At 46.1% G+C, this 15,779-nt stretch overlaps 1 protein-coding gene across 2 annotated transcripts in view; it reads left to right on the top strand.

Annotated features, from left to right (window-relative positions):
* Positions 1-15,779, top strand: part of atf6b (activating transcription factor 6 beta) — a 98,145-nt gene that overhangs the window by 70,612 nt on the left and 11,754 nt on the right. For both annotated transcript variants that reach the window (XM_073033830.1, XM_073033839.1), the window contains exons 13-14: positions 8,661-8,728; positions 12,820-12,931. In XM_073033830.1, coding sequence (XP_072889931.1) covers positions 8,661-8,728; positions 12,820-12,931 — 180 coding nt within the window. The remainder of the gene's footprint in view (positions 1-8,660; positions 8,729-12,819; positions 12,932-15,779) is intronic.

A 15,779-nucleotide genomic window follows, 5' to 3' on the forward strand; every position in this document is an offset into this window, starting at 1 on the left:
AGTAATATACTGTACAGGCACAGATAAAATAAAGATAAATGTACAGGAATTAACTTAAACAGAACAGTTGAGCACTTCTGCTTCTAAAGTGAGACGTTTAATATACCTTCAGGCAAAGTTGGATGTTTGCAAGTGTGGGGTTGTCAGGATCATCAACATCTTCATCCTGAAAAATGAGTGAAGCATCAGGAACTGGTACTGAAACTGGCTCAACAGTTTCTCCAAAAACTGTTGATGTTGGTGGCAGCACATCTGGGTGAGCAGAAGCAGAAGTCGGAGAAAGAAGGTTTTCTATACGCCACATTTCACGCGTCCGCCAGGCGGTTGGGGATTCGGTGCTGGGCTCTTCCCTCTTCACTCGCAGTTACTGAGGGAATCCTCATTAGTTTCTTTTCCTCCGCTTAGTAATATGATTAAATTCAGCAGGTCTGATCTGAGGGTGTAGGCAGAAGAGAACGGAGCGCCAGCCAGGCGATGCCAGAGGGCAGTGTGCGACTGCCAGTAGGCAGGCGAGAAGGCGGAACGACCCAGCGTGCACCAGCTCCCCCGCCGCTGGCGGGTGAGATGGGCAGGTGCTGGGCTGCCGCGCCTCATGCAAATGATATTAATAAATGCAGGAAAACCAGCAGGAATCGCCTGTCTGTGCTTACAAGACCGTGCCAACACGTGAACAGATCTAGCGCAACCAAAACGATGCGCAGCAGATTGGTACGGTGGCCAGGAAATTGGAAATTACAGTGCGTGGAAAAGTTGAAATCAGTGCTGGATTATCGAAGGCACCGGATTACAGGTAGTCGGACTAGTGAAGGTCAACTGTACCTACTTTAGAAATTACCTAGGGTTACCCATAGCAATCTATTTTTCAAGCTCCATGTACTTATCCAAGAGTCTCTTGAAAGACCCTATTGTATCCGCCTTCACCACCATCGCTGGCCGCCCATTCCACACACTCACCACTCTCTGTGTAAAAATAAATAAATAAATTACCCCTGACATCTCCTCTGTACCTACTTCCAAGCACCTTAAAACTGTAACACACACAAAATGCTGGTGGAACACAGCAGGCCCGAAACGTCGACAGCGCTTCTCCCTATAGATGCTGCCTGGCCTGCTGTGTTCCACCAGCATTTTGTGTGTGTTGTTTGAATTTCCAGCATCTGCAGATTTCCTCGTGTTTGCACCTTAAAACTGTGCCCTCTTGTGCTAGCCATTTCAGCCCTGGGAAAAAACCTCTGACTATCCTCAAGATCAATGCCTCTCATTATCTTATACACCTCTATCAGGTCACTTCTCATCCTCCGTCGCTCCAAAGAGAAAAAGCTAAGTTTACTCAACCTATTCTCATAAGGCATGCTCCCCAATCCAGGTAACATCCTTGTAAATCTCCTCTGTATCCTTTCTAAAGTTTCCACATCCTTCCTGTAGTGAGGTGACCAGAACTGAGCACAGTACTCCAAGTGGGGTCTGACCGGGTCCTATATAGCAGCAAAATTACCTCTCGGCTGTTAAACTCAATCCCACGATTGATGAAGGCCACTGCACTGTATGCATTCTTAATCACACGGTCAACCTGTGCAGCAGCTTTGAGTTCCTATGGACTCAGACCCCAAGATCCCTCTGATCCTCCATACTGCCAAGAGCCTTACCATTAATACTATATTCTGCAATCATATTTGACCTACCAAAATGAACCATCTCACACTTATCTGGGTTGAACGCCATCTGCCACTTAACCCAGTTTTGCATCCTATCGATGTCCCGCTGTAACCTCTAATAGCCCTCCACGCTATCCACAACAATCCCAACCTTTGTGTCATCAGCAAATTTACTAACCCATCCCTCCACTTCCTCATCCAGGTCATTTATAAAAATCACGAAGGGTAAGGGTCCCAGAACAGATCCCTGAGGCACTCCACTGGTCACTGAGCTCCATGCAGAATATGACCCAACTACATCCACTCTTCGCCTTCTGTGGGCAAGCCAGTTCTGGATCCACAAAGCAGTGGCCCCTTGGATCCCATGCCTCCTTACTTTCTCAATAAGCCTTGCATGGGGTACCTTATCAATTGCCTTGCTGAAATCCATATACACTACATCTACTGCTCTTCCTTCATCAATGTGTTTAATCACATCCTCAAAAAATTCAATCAGGCTCGCAATGCATGACCGGCCTTTGACAAAGCCATGCTGACTATTCCTAATCGTATTATGCCTCTCCAATTGTTCATAAATCCTGCTTCTCAGGATCTTCTCCATCATCTTATCAACCACTGATGCAATACTCATGATCTATAATTTCCTGGGCTATCTCTACTCCCCTTCTTGAATAAGGAAGCAACATCTGCCGGAACCTCTCCCGTCCCCATTGATGATGCAAAGATCATTGCCAGAGGCTCAGCAATCTCCTCCCTCACTTGCTTCCCACAGTAGGATCCGGAGACTTATCCAACTTGATGCTTTCCGAAAGCTCCAGCACATCCTCTTTCTTAATGTCTATATCCTCAAGATTTTCAGTCCGCTGGAAGTCATTCCTACAATCACCAAGGTCCTTTTCTATGGTGAATACAGAAGCAAAGGATTCATGAAGTACCTCTGTTGCCACAACCGGTTCCATACACACATTTCCACTGTCACACTTGATTGGTCTCTCACATCTTATCCTCTTGCTCTTCACATACTTGTAGAATCCCTTGGGGCTTTCCTTAATCCTGCTCACCAAGACCTTCTCAAGTCCCCTTCTGGCTCTCCTAATTTCATTCTTGTGCTCCTCCTGCTACTTTTATAGTTGTCTAGATCTCTATCATTACTTAGTTTTTTAAACCTTTTGTTGGTTTTTCTTCTTGACTAGATTTTCAACAGCCTTTTATACACCACGGTTCCTGTACCCTACCATCCTTTCCTTGTCTCATTGGAACATACCCATGCAGAACTTTCCCCTGAACATTTGCCACATTTCTGCAGTACATTTCCCTGAGAATATCTGTTCCCAATTTATGCTTCCAAGTTTCTGCCTGATAGCTTCATATTTTCCCCTTACTCCAATTAAACATTTTCCTAACTTGTCTATTCTTCTATGGTAAAGGAGTTAGAATTGTGATCGCTATCTCCAGAACACTCTCACACTGAGAGTCCTGACAGTTGACCAGGTTCATTTCCCAATACCAAATCAAGTACAGCCTCTCCTCTTGTAGGCTTATCTACATATTGTGTCAGGAAACCTTCCTGAACACACCTAACAACTCCACCCCATCTAAACCCCTTGATCTCGGGAGATGCCAATCAGTATTGGGGAAGTTAAAATCCCCCATCACGACAACCCTGTTATTACGGCACTGTTCCAGAATCTGTCTCCCTATCTGCTCCTCAATGTTACTATTGTGTGGACTATAAAAAACACCCAGTAGGGTTATTGACCCCCTTCCTGTTACTAACTTCTTCCGACAGAGACGCAGTAGACAATCACACCATGACTTCCTCCTTTTCTGCAGCTGTGACACTATCTTTGATCAACAGTGCCACGCCCCACCTCTTTTGCCTCCCTCCCTGTCTTTTCTGAAACATCTAAACCACTCTTACTAACCAAGAACCTATCAACCTCCGCTTTAAATATACTCAATGACTTGGCCTCCACAGCCATCTGTGACAATGAATTCCACAGATACACCAACACACCACCCTCTGGCTAAATAAATTCCTCCTCATTTCTGTCCTAAATGGGCGTCCCTCAATTCTGGGGTTGCCACTGTTCAATCAAAATTTCATCCAACTGCAGTGTATCCTCCTTTCCCCCCCCCACCCCCGGAGTATATTGTATAAAGATTTAAAGATGAGATTTATCCATCACATTTACATCGAAGCATACAATAAAATGTGTCAGCTGTGTCAACAACCCCTGTGCAATCTGAGGTTTGTTCTTATCACAGCATGGCAGTGGTTAGGGCATCGCCTCACTCGTAGTGGGACTATTCATCTTTCATACACTTGTCCCTACTTATTAAAAACACACAGGATTCTGCAGATTCTCGAAATCCAGGGCAACATACACAAAATGCTGGAGGAACTCAGTAAATCAGATTCAAGAATACTGGGTTAATGGCCATGTGGAGGAATGTAGATCCCTCAAAGCTGCCACGCAAGTTGATAGGATGGTTAAGAAGGTAAATGGCGTGTTGACATTCACTAGTCGTGGGATTGAGTTAATGAGCCGCAAGGTAATGTTGCAACTCTATAAAACCCTGGTTAGACCAGACGGAATATCGCGTTCAGTTCTGGTCGCCTCGTTCTGGGGAGGGTGTGGAAGAGGGTGCCGAGATTTCCCAGGATGCTGGCTGGATTAGAGAGCGTGTTTCTGCTTCTCTCTTTCCTCTCCCCTTTATCTCGCTGCTGATCTGATCTACTAGGTGGCTCAGTGGAACATTTTATTGCACCACTAATAGAACAGTGAAAAGAATAGTACAGACCTTGTGAGCCGTGATGTTGTGCCAACATCTAAGATCAATCTGATCCTTCTCTCCATTTTTCTATCACAAGTCTAAGGGTCTCTCAAATGGCCCTGGTGTATCTTCCTCTACCACCACCCCTGTCAGCACGTTATACACACCTACTGCACTCTGTGTATAAGAAAAAAACCTGCCTCTTAACACCCCCCCCCCCCATATACTGTCCTCCAGTCACCATAAATGAACCCCCCTCGTGCGATTTCCATCTCTGGCTGTCCGCTCTATTTGAATCATTGCGTACGCCTCTATCGAGTCAGCTCGCATCCTCCTTAACGGTAAAGAGAAAAGACCCAGCTCGCTCAGTCTCTCCTCATAAGACAGCATCCTGGTAGAGTAAATCTCCTCTGCACCTTCTGTAAAGCTTCCACATGCTTCCCATAGTGAGGCGACCAGAACTGAACACAATGTTGGATATATTCACAGTATTGAATACAATGCTGCAGAAGTTGTTTACAATATGCTCAGTTCTTTTGAGGCTTGAACCATTGTCATGTCAGGGTACTATTTTAGTTAGAGATTCAGCATGGAACAGGGCCACTGAGCTGTACCAGCCAGCTACCCATCGAGCCTAATGGTCAACAATGACCAATTAACATTGTGCCAGGACAATCTTCTACGTGACGGTGTGCTAGGGCAACAGGCTCAATAAACTGATTAGAAAGGCTGGCACTGTTATAGGAGTCAAATGGACACACTGGAGGTGGTGGTAGAACAAAAGACCCTGAGGCAAATCCTGATAATTCTGGACAATGTTTCTCACCCTCTGCGTGCCACCTTGGCTGAACAGAGAGCACTTTTAGTAATTGACTGAGACAACTGCACTGCTCCAAAGAGTGCTATTATGAGGTTATTCTTACCCTTGGCCATTAGACTCTATAATGAGTCAACCTATAGCCGGGGAAGTGATGACCCCCTCCTGTTAGACTGTTTGAGGCAACTTACTTTTAATTCTTTCTTACTTATCTTTTTAGAATATGTTTATCTGTGCATTTGTAATGCCACTGTGACACTGTTATTCCCTGTGGGATCAATACATTATCTATTTATCTAACCAGCACTGCTTTGGACTGTGGGAGGAAACTGGAGCACCCAGAGAAAAAAAACCGCGCAAGCATACACACACAGAGGCGCACACGCACGCGCACACAACACACACACACAGAGGCGCACACGCACGCGCACACAACACACACACAGAGGCGCACACACACGCGCACACAACACACACACACAGAGGCGCACACGCACGCGCACACAACACACACACACAGAGGCACACACGCACGCGCACACAACACACACACACAGAGGCGCACACGCAACACACACACAGAGGCGCACACGCACGCGCACACAACACACACACACACAGAGGCGCACACGCACGCGCACACAACACACACACACACAGAGGCGCACACGCACGCGCACACAACACACACACACACAGGCGCACACACACACGCACACAACATACACACACAGGCGCACACAACATACACACACACACACACACACACACAGAGGCGCGCACACAACATACACACACACACACAGAGGCGCGCACACAACATACACACACACAGAGGCGCACACGCACACAGACACACAAGCCACCCTGCCGACACAGAGGACACCATAATTGAACTGCAAATCTCATTCAAATTTATTGAATATTTGAAAGGTCTGGAAAGAGTGGATGTGGGGGACTTGTTTCTTACCGTGAGTCTAGGTCCAGAGAGTACAGTCCCAGAATAGAAGGACGTCCATTTATAACAGATGAGGGATTTCTTTAGCCTGATGGTGGTGTGTCTGTGGAAGCCAATCATTGAGTATTATTTAAAGCAGAGGTAGATAGGTTCTTGATTAGTCAGTTACTGGGTGAGGGCAGGAGAATGGGGTTGAGAGGGGTAATATTAGCCATGATGGAATGGTGGGGCAGACTGAATGGGCTGAAGGCCCAAATTCTGCTCTTGTGTCTCCTGATCTTACAGTTTGAACTCTGACACCCCACTACGCTACGTAACACCAAACCAAACGGAGAGGTGTCTGAGCCCATTCTGAAGCTGGGGTACCAAACAAAACTGACTGATTAACAAAGCCGGTAAACAAAAGAGCTTTTTGGAATTATTGGTGCTCTGCGACGTTTCCCTTCATAAGGAAATAACCTACCGTGCGACACAGGACTGATCTGATCACTTTCCTGGCTGCTTGCCATAGCAGCTTGACTCTCCTTTTGTCCAAAGATCGACCTATCCTAACTCTACCTGGGCAAAGTCTGATATCTAAACCACACACCAATTTCTGCTGTGTATGGTGTTCAAAGGGCAAGGAAGGTAGATGAAGGAATTACTTCATCCTACCAGAGCCCTATGGATTTTCACAGCTGGTATGCTGTTTCTAAAAGTGACTTTGAAAATGTTTTCTAAGTCCATGTCAGAACTTTCCAAAGTAATTTACAGCCACTGAGAGTGTCACTGTAGTAACATAGGCAACGTACCCCGTTTGACCGTTCACGAGAAGGTTCTGGGAATGAAAGGGTTAACGCATCAGGCGCATTTGGCTCTGGGCCTGTACTCATTGCAGTTTACAAGATTGAGGGGAATGATCTCATCGAAACCTATTGAATATGGAATGGCCTAGATAGAGTGGGTGTGGAGAGGATGTTTCCTATAGTGGGGGAGTCTAGGACCAGTGGGCACAGTTTCAGAATAGAGGGACGTCCATTTAGAATGGATGAGGAGGAATTTCTTCAGCAAGAGAGTGGTGAATCTGTGCAATTGACCGTGGAGGCCAAGCCATTGGGTGTATTGAAAGCGGATATTGATAGGTTCTTGATTAGTCAGGGTTTCAAAGGTTACGGAGAGAAGGCAGGAGAATGGAGTTGAGAGGGGTATAAAACAGCCATGATGGAATGGCGGAGCAGACTCGATGGGCTGAATGGCCTAATTCTGTTCCTATGTCTTATGCTGTTACCTACAACAAAGGGACTGCAGCCAGATCACGTCATTTTACTGACCTGCTTGAGAGTTAAATGTTGGTTCTTCGGAATACGGAGGAGAGCTCCCCAGAGAATTAGAATCAGCTTGAATATCACCGACATGCTACAAAACTTGCAGCTTTGTGTAGCCGTACAGCTCAAAAACATAAAAATCTACAGATCACAAAAATAATTAAATGGTGCAGAAATATGATGGTTCAGCGTAAGAAGCTGTTCCTGAGTTTGGGTCTTCAGTGCAGGCCTGGAGACGGGTGTGTGGCTGTGAGCGAGGGAAGGGACCGACCAGTTTTGCTGTTGCTTCTATTGTCCTACCAAACATTGTGGACGTGCTGTGTTGGCACCTGAATGTAAGGCGACACTTGGCAGGCTACACATCCCTAGTCATCAGTGAATAACACAAACAATGTATTTAACTAAAAGCACGAGAAAGTCTGTAGGTGCTGGAAATCCAGAGCGACACCCACAATATGTTGGAGAAACACGGCAGGCCGGACAGTAAACAAGTAAACGATCAATGATTTGGGCTGAGACCCTTCACCAGACTGAAAAGGAAGAGAGAAGGTGCCAGAGGGAAAATGTGGGGTGAAGAGGAAGGAGAAGGTGATAGGTGAAGCCTGGTAAATGGCTGGAGAAGCAGGAATCTGATAGGAGGAGGGAGAAGGTATTTAACTGCATGTCTGGATGTACTGCTGATAGAAGAATGAATCTGAGTTCAGGCTCCTGCAGACCCATGTGAAATTGTCTTTGACAGCTGATGGGATTTTGATTTATTTGAAAAGCAAGGTAGCACTCACTCAGCACCACACTGGAGTGTCAGTAGGCTCTCTGTGCCAATCTCTACAATAGGAATCCAAAACGAGAGCAATGCAGTGAGGTAGTGTTCATGGACCATTCCGAAATCTAATGGCAGAGGGGAAGAAGCTGTTCCTAAATCATTGAGTGTGGGTCACAGCAGCCTCTCCGGCTCCAATCCACAGTGAAGTTTCTTGTCCACTTCATCTTTTCTATGATTGAAAAACAGTGCGGATCATTAAAAAAACTGGAACTTTGTGCCAGGATGAAGTGAAACAATTGTTTCACTCTGGGCGTGTTTGAGTGCGTTGGGGAGGAGGCCTGGCATTGATGCCGATTGTTACTCACCAATGTGCTCTCCTTGGCAGCGGTCACAGCAGCGGAGAATCAACCTGCCACGCTTCATTCCAGCGCAGTCTGCCGACACGGACACCAGGTGAGTGGTGGCCACTGGGACCGTGGTTACACAGCACACTGCGGATGCTACACCAACACCCTCACCTTATCAATGCGGCTTCTTCTAATGCAAAGCAACCCCACTGAGGGGAAATAAGATCTGAGATGTTGTGATAAGGTGAAAGGTGCTGATCTTCAAAACTGCCTGGAGTGGTGATGGTGTAGAGTTGCCAGTAAAAGTCTTCAGCCCACATACGTCAATGTTGACTTCAGTAGAAACTAATTCCACAACATGGAACAGGGCCACACAGTACAGGCCCTTCGACCTACAATGGCAGGGCGTTCCACACACTCACCACTCTCTGTTTAAAAACAAACTGGCCTCTGACACCCCCCACCCCCCCCCCCCCCCCCAGTACTTTCCTCCAATCACTTTATTATGCCCCTTTGAATTAGTTATTCCTGTCCTGGGGGAAGAAGAAGTCCAAACACCTCTGTCAAGTCACCCCTCACCCTCTTTCTCTCCAAAGTGTAAAGCTTGTAGGTTGTTCAACCTTTCCTATAAAGACCATTAGTCACAGGAGCAGAATGAGGCCATTCAGCCCATCAGGTCTGCTCAATCATTCCATCATGGCTGATCCCAGACCCCACTCAACCCCACACAGCTACCTTCTCACCATGCCCCGACTGATCAGGAAACTATTCACTGTCTTGGCCTCCAAAGCTATCTGTGGCAGAGCATTCCACAGTTTCACTACTCTCTGGCTAAAAGAAAATTCCTTCATACCTCTACCATAGGAAACATCCTCTCCATATCCACCCTATCTAGACCTTTCAACATTCGGTAGGTTTCAATGAGATCCCCCTGCATCCTCCTAAATTCCAGTGAGTACAGGCCCAAAGCTGCTGCTCACATGTTAACCCCTTCATTCCCAGAACCATCCTTGTGAACCTCCTCTGGACTCTCTCCAATGACAACACATCCTTTCTGAGACATGGGGCTCAAAATTGTTGACAATACTCCCAGTGCAGCCTGACTAGAGTCTTATAAAGCCTCAGCATTATCTCCTTGCTTTTATATTCTAATCCCCTTGAAATGAATGCCAGTGTTGCATTTGCCTTCTTTACCACAGACTCAACCTGTGAATAAACCTTCCTGGGAGACTTGAAAGAAGTCTCCTTAGTCCCTCTACACCTCTGATGTTTTCATTTTCTTCCCATTCAGATAATAGTCTGCACTTCTGTCCCTTTTACCAAAATGCATTATCATACATTTCCCAACACCGTATTCATCTGCCACAGTTTTGCCCATTCTTCCAATTTGTCTGTGCTTCTGCAGTCACACTGCTTCCTCAGCACTACCTACCTCTCCACCTGTGCTTGTATCATCTGCAAACTTTGCCACAATTATTATCAATTCCATTATCTAAATCATTGGCAAACAATGTGAAAAGTAGTTGTCCTACTGCTGACCCCTGAGGAACAACCAGAAAAAGCCCCTTTTATTCCCACTCGCTGCCTCCTGCCTATCGGCCATTGCTCTATCCATGCCAAAATGCCATTTAATTTTAGTTTGTTAGCAGTCTCATGTGGCACCTTATCAAATGCCTTTTGAAAGTCCAAGTAAATAACATCCACTGCCACTCTGCTTGTTACTTCCTCGAAGAACTCTTAACAGATTTGTCAGGCAAGATTTCCCTTTACAGAAACCATGCTGACTTATTTTATCATTAGTCTCCAAGTTACTCCAAAACTTCATCCTTAATAGAAGACTCCAACACTCTCCCAACCACTGAGGTTAGGCTAACTGGCCTATAATTTCCTTTCTTTTGCCTTTCTCCCTTCTTAAAGAGTGGAGTGACATTTGCAATTTTCCAGTCCTCTGGCACCATGCCAGAGTCAAGTGGTTCTTGAAAGATCATGACCAATGCATCCATTATCTCTTCAGCAACCTCTCTCAGGACTCTGGGATGTCGTCCATCTTGTCCAGGGGACTTATACACTTTAAGTACTTTGAGGCTGCCTAGCACTTTTTCCTTTCTAATAGCATTGGCACTCACTCCTGCTCCCTGACCCCTGGCACACTGCTAGTGTCTTCCTCAGTGAAGACTGATGCAAAATACTTAAATTAAGTTCATCTGCCATTTCTTTGTCCCCCATTACTACCACAGCAGCATTTTCCAGTGGTCCAATATTAACTCTCACCTCCCTTCTACACTTTATGTTACTGAATAAACTTTTCGTATCCTGCTTTATATTATTGGCTAGTTTGCCCTTGTGTTTCATCTTGTCCCTTCCTATGGCTTTTTAGTTACCTTTTGTTGGATTTTGAAAACTTCCCAATCATCCAACTTCCCTTGTCAGCCACGGTTGCCTACCCCTGCCATTTGAGAACAACTACTTCTGTGGGACATTCTGTGCCTTGTGAATTATTCCCAGAAACTTCAGCCACCTCTGCTCTGCCGTCATCCCCTCCAGTATCCTCCTCCAATCCACCGGGGCAAGCTCCTCTCTCATGCCTCTGTAATTCCCTTTATTCCATTGTGATACGGATACATGTGACTGATGCTTCTCCCTCTCAGACTGCAGCACGAGTTCAATCATATCATGATCACTGTCTCCCAAGGGTTCCTTTACGTTAAACTCCCGAATAAGGTCTGGATTATTACACAACACCCAATCTAAGATAGCCTTTTTCCAAGTAGGCTCAAGCACAAGCTGCTCTAAAAAGCCATCTTGCAGGTATTCAACAAATTCCCTCTCTTGTGATCCGACACCAACCTGATTTTCCCAATCCCTTTGCATATTGAAGTCCCCCATTGCAGATGTGACATTACCCTTATTACATGCCCTTTCCAGCTCTCTTTGCAATCTCAATCCCGCACCCTGGCTACTATTTGGAGATCTATGTATGATTCCCATAATGTTTTTTTTTAACTTGCAGTTTCTTAACTCCACCCACAAAGATGCGACATTCTCTGACCCTATGTCACCTCTTTCTAAAGATGTAATTCCATCTCTTACCAACAGAGCCACACCACTGCCTATGCCTTGCTGCCTGTCCTTTCAATACAAAGTATTGATATTGATCTCTCAAATATGACCTTCTTTCAGCCATGACCCTGTGATGTCCACAATGTCATAACACATTTAAATATAGCACCTTCAGTTCTACACTTATCACCTTTTTGAATTTTGCCTCTTGCTGCATTTATACCCAATCATTGGCTTGTCCTTCCTTACATTCATGTTACACCCATCATCTACATGTAAACCTGCTGGGTCATCCTCAGTTCTATTATCCTGGTTCCCATCTCTCTTTCCCACCTATTAGTTTAAACCACTCCCAACAGCACTATCAAACCTGCCTGCAAGGATATTGGTCCCCTCGGATTCAAATGCAACCCTTCCCTTCTGTACCGGCACATCTGCTTCAGAAGTGGTCCCAATGATCCAAAAATCTGAATACCTGCCCCCTGCTCCAATTCTTCAGCCATGCATTTATCTGCCACCTCATTCAATTCCTGTCTCACTGTCGTGTGGAACAGGCAACAATGCCGAGTTTACTACTCTTGAAGTCGGACTTGTCAACTTCCTTCCTAACTGCCTGTGTTCTGTTTTCAGGACCTCCTCCCTCTTTCTATTTATGTCGTTGGTACAAATAGTGTATGTACCACGACTTCTGGCTGCTCACCCTCACATTCCACCCTGTGGACGCGCTCAGAAACATCGCAGACCTTGACACCTGGGAGGCAAACTAACAACTGTGTTTCTTTTTCACATCCACAGAATCGCCCATCTGTTCCCCCCCCCCCCCAACTACAGTGCCCCCTATCACTGCTGCCATCCTCTTCATTGCATATACGATGACCGCACCACTAGGCAGGTCCTCTCTTTTACGGAGTCTGGGTTTTTCAAGCTGCCCTCTGGACCTGTGCAGGATCATGAAACATGATCTCTAATCTAGGTCCATCCCAGTGAATCTCCTCTGCACCCTCTCTAAAGCTTCCACATCCTTCCAATGATGAGGTGACTGGAACTGAGAACGTGCAGAGTACCAACTTCCCCCATTGCTCTTCACCCCTCCTGTGCTCTGTGCCCCATTGCCTCATTGTTCCTTTTGCTGAACAGGTTGACCTCCAGCCAGCTGCAGGTGTACCAGAGCCCCGAGCAGAGCTACTACGATTTCATGGACGCTATCGACAGGAGGGAAGACACCTTCTACGTGGTTTCTTTCCGAAGGGTAACTATTCCGGGGTTCTGTCATTCTGCATGAAGTCAAATGAGAAACAGTCTTCAGCAAGTAAAAGCTGTACACAAATTGAACTTCCAACTGGTACTTTGGCTGGATTAGTTAATCACTGGGAGTGGGACATTCAGACTCTGTCCCATTGAAACTACAGAGGGGAAAACAACAGTTATTGTTAAAGGTGTATCCCCATCACATAATGCACAGTTCACAGATCTGTCGTGTCAGATGTAAGGGTGTATCCCTGTCACGTAATGCACAGTTCACAGATCTGTTGTGTCAGATGTAAAGGTGTATCCCTGTCATATAATGCAGATCTGTTGTGTCAGATGTAAGGGTGTATCCCTGTCACATAATGCACAGTTCACAGACCTGTTGTGTCATTTAACCTGGTCAGTTGTATCCTGATGGAGCCATCCCACAACACTGTAACACAAAGGGTACATTCTGGGTGCTCGAGTTTGTACTCAGGAGCTTGTAGAAGAGATACCAGCACTGAATATCCAAAGGGGTTCTGCTAGTTGGGATGTGCTACCATTGTAAAAACGTACTTCTGTAAATTTACCTAGGTACATTCAGAATCAGCTTTAACATCACTGACATATGTCGTGAAACTAGTTGGTCTGCGGCAGCAGTACATTGAAATAATAAAACTATAAATTATAGTGAGATAGTTAGATATATATATATATAAAATTTAAGTAGTGCAAAAAGCGAACAAAAAATAGTGCAGTAATATTCATGGGTTCATTGTCTGATATCTGATGGCGGGAGGGAAGAAGCTGTTCCTGAAACATTGAGTTGAGTTTTCAGGCTCCTGTACCTCCTCCCTGATGGTAGCAATGACAGGAAGGCATGCCCTGGGTGCTCAATGATGGATGACATTGCCTTTTGAAGGTGCTCTTAAAGCTGGGGAGGCTAGTCCCATAACACTTCTGTACTCCATCAGGAAGGCCTCAAAGCTCTCCACTTCTTTCTCAATAAAAGAACCAACCAGTCCCCCTCCAACTCCACACTCCTCCATCGGGCAGAACTGGTCCTCACCCTCAACAATTTTTGCCTTGGCTGCTCCCACCTTCTCCAGACTAAGGGCACCCACATGGGCCCAGCTATGGCTGCCTCTTCGTTAGCTGTGTAGAACAGTCCGTGTTCCAAGCCTTCCCAGGCGATACTCCCCAACTCTTCCTCTGCCACATTGATGACTGTGGCTGCTGCTTCATGCACCCATGCAGAGCTCGTCAATTTCATCAACTTTGCCTCGAACTTCCACTATGCCCTTAAATTCACTTGGTCCATTTCTGACACATTAACCTTTCTGTCTCCATCTCTGGAGACAAGCTGTTAACCAACATCTTTTATAGCTACCAATTCCCATGGTTATTTTAACTGTACGTCTTCCCATCCTATCTCCTGTAAGAATGCCATTTCCTTTTCCAGGTTCCTTTGCCTCCACTGCATCTGTTCTTAGGATGTGGTTTTCCTTTGCAGAACATCGGAGATGTCCTCCTCCTTCAAAGGGGAGTGGAGGAAGGTCTTTCCCTTCCTCCACTGTGGATGTTGCCCTGACCTGTGTCTCCTCCATTTCCCAAGCATCCTCCGTGATTCCATCTTCCCATCACTTTAACTGTGAGAGTTTTGTCCTTACCTACCAACCCATGAGCCTCCACATTCAACACGTCATCCACTGTCTTCAAAGGGATTCTCTGCAACTGTTGCCACCTCTGAAGGGATCTTACCACTAAACATATCTTTACCTCCCCACCTTCTCTGTTTTCCATAGTGATCGCTCCCTGCCTAACTCCCTTGTCCATTTGTCCCTCCCCACTGACCTTCCTCTGGGCACTTATCCCTGCAACTGGCCTAAGTAAAACACCTTCTCATTCACCTCCTCCATCACCTCCATTCAGGTCCTCAAACAGTCCTTCCAGGTGAGATACTGGTTGACCGGCAAATCTGCTGGGGTCATCTGTTGTGTGCGGTGCTCACAACGTGGCCTCCTCTACACTGGTGAGACCCTTCCCTAAATGGGGACTGCTTTGTCGAGCCCTCTGCTCCATCTGCCACAAGCAGAACTTTCCAGTGGCTAAACACTTTAATTCCCATTCGCACTCCGACATCTCGTTCCATGTACGAGGTGGAGAAGCAACACCTTGTATTCCATCTGGGTAGTCTCCAATCGTGAATATTGATTTCTCCTTATGGTAAAATTAAGTTTTCCCTCTTGTTCTATTCCCCACTCTAGCCTGTTGCCTCTTCTCACCTGCCTGCCTCCCTCTGGGTCTCCTCCTTCCTTTCTCCTATCCTATCAGGGTCCTTCTGCTCCAGCCCACCTGGCTTCACCTGTCACCTTCCAGCTCTCCACTCCTTTTTATTCTGGTGTCTTCCCCATTCCTCTTCAGTCCTGAGGAAAGGTCTCAGCCTGAAATGTCGACTGTTTATTTGCATAGATGCTGCCTGACCTATGTTCCTCCAGCATTTTGTGTGTGTTGCTGGGGTGGTTTGTACCTATGATGGAGCTGGCTGAATTTACAACTTGCTGCAGCTTGTGCAGTGGTGCATCCATAACACACGGTGATGCAATCAGTTAGAATGCTCACCGGAGTACATCAGTAGAAATCTACACGAGTCTTTGGAGATATACCAAGTCTCCTCTACTCCTAATGAAATATCGCCACTGTCGTGCCTTCTTTGTAATTGCATCGATATATTGGACCCAGGATAGATCATCAGAGATGTTGACACCCAGGAACCTGAAACTGCTCACCCCTTCCACTTCTGACCCCTCAATGAGGACTGGTGTGTGTGTTGCCTCGGCTTCCCCTTTGTGAAGTCCACAATCAAT

This window comes from Hemitrygon akajei, chromosome 2, assembly GCF_048418815.1.
Source record: "Hemitrygon akajei chromosome 2, sHemAka1.3, whole genome shotgun sequence".
Classification (NCBI taxonomy): domain Eukaryota; kingdom Metazoa; phylum Chordata; class Chondrichthyes; order Myliobatiformes; family Dasyatidae; genus Hemitrygon; species Hemitrygon akajei.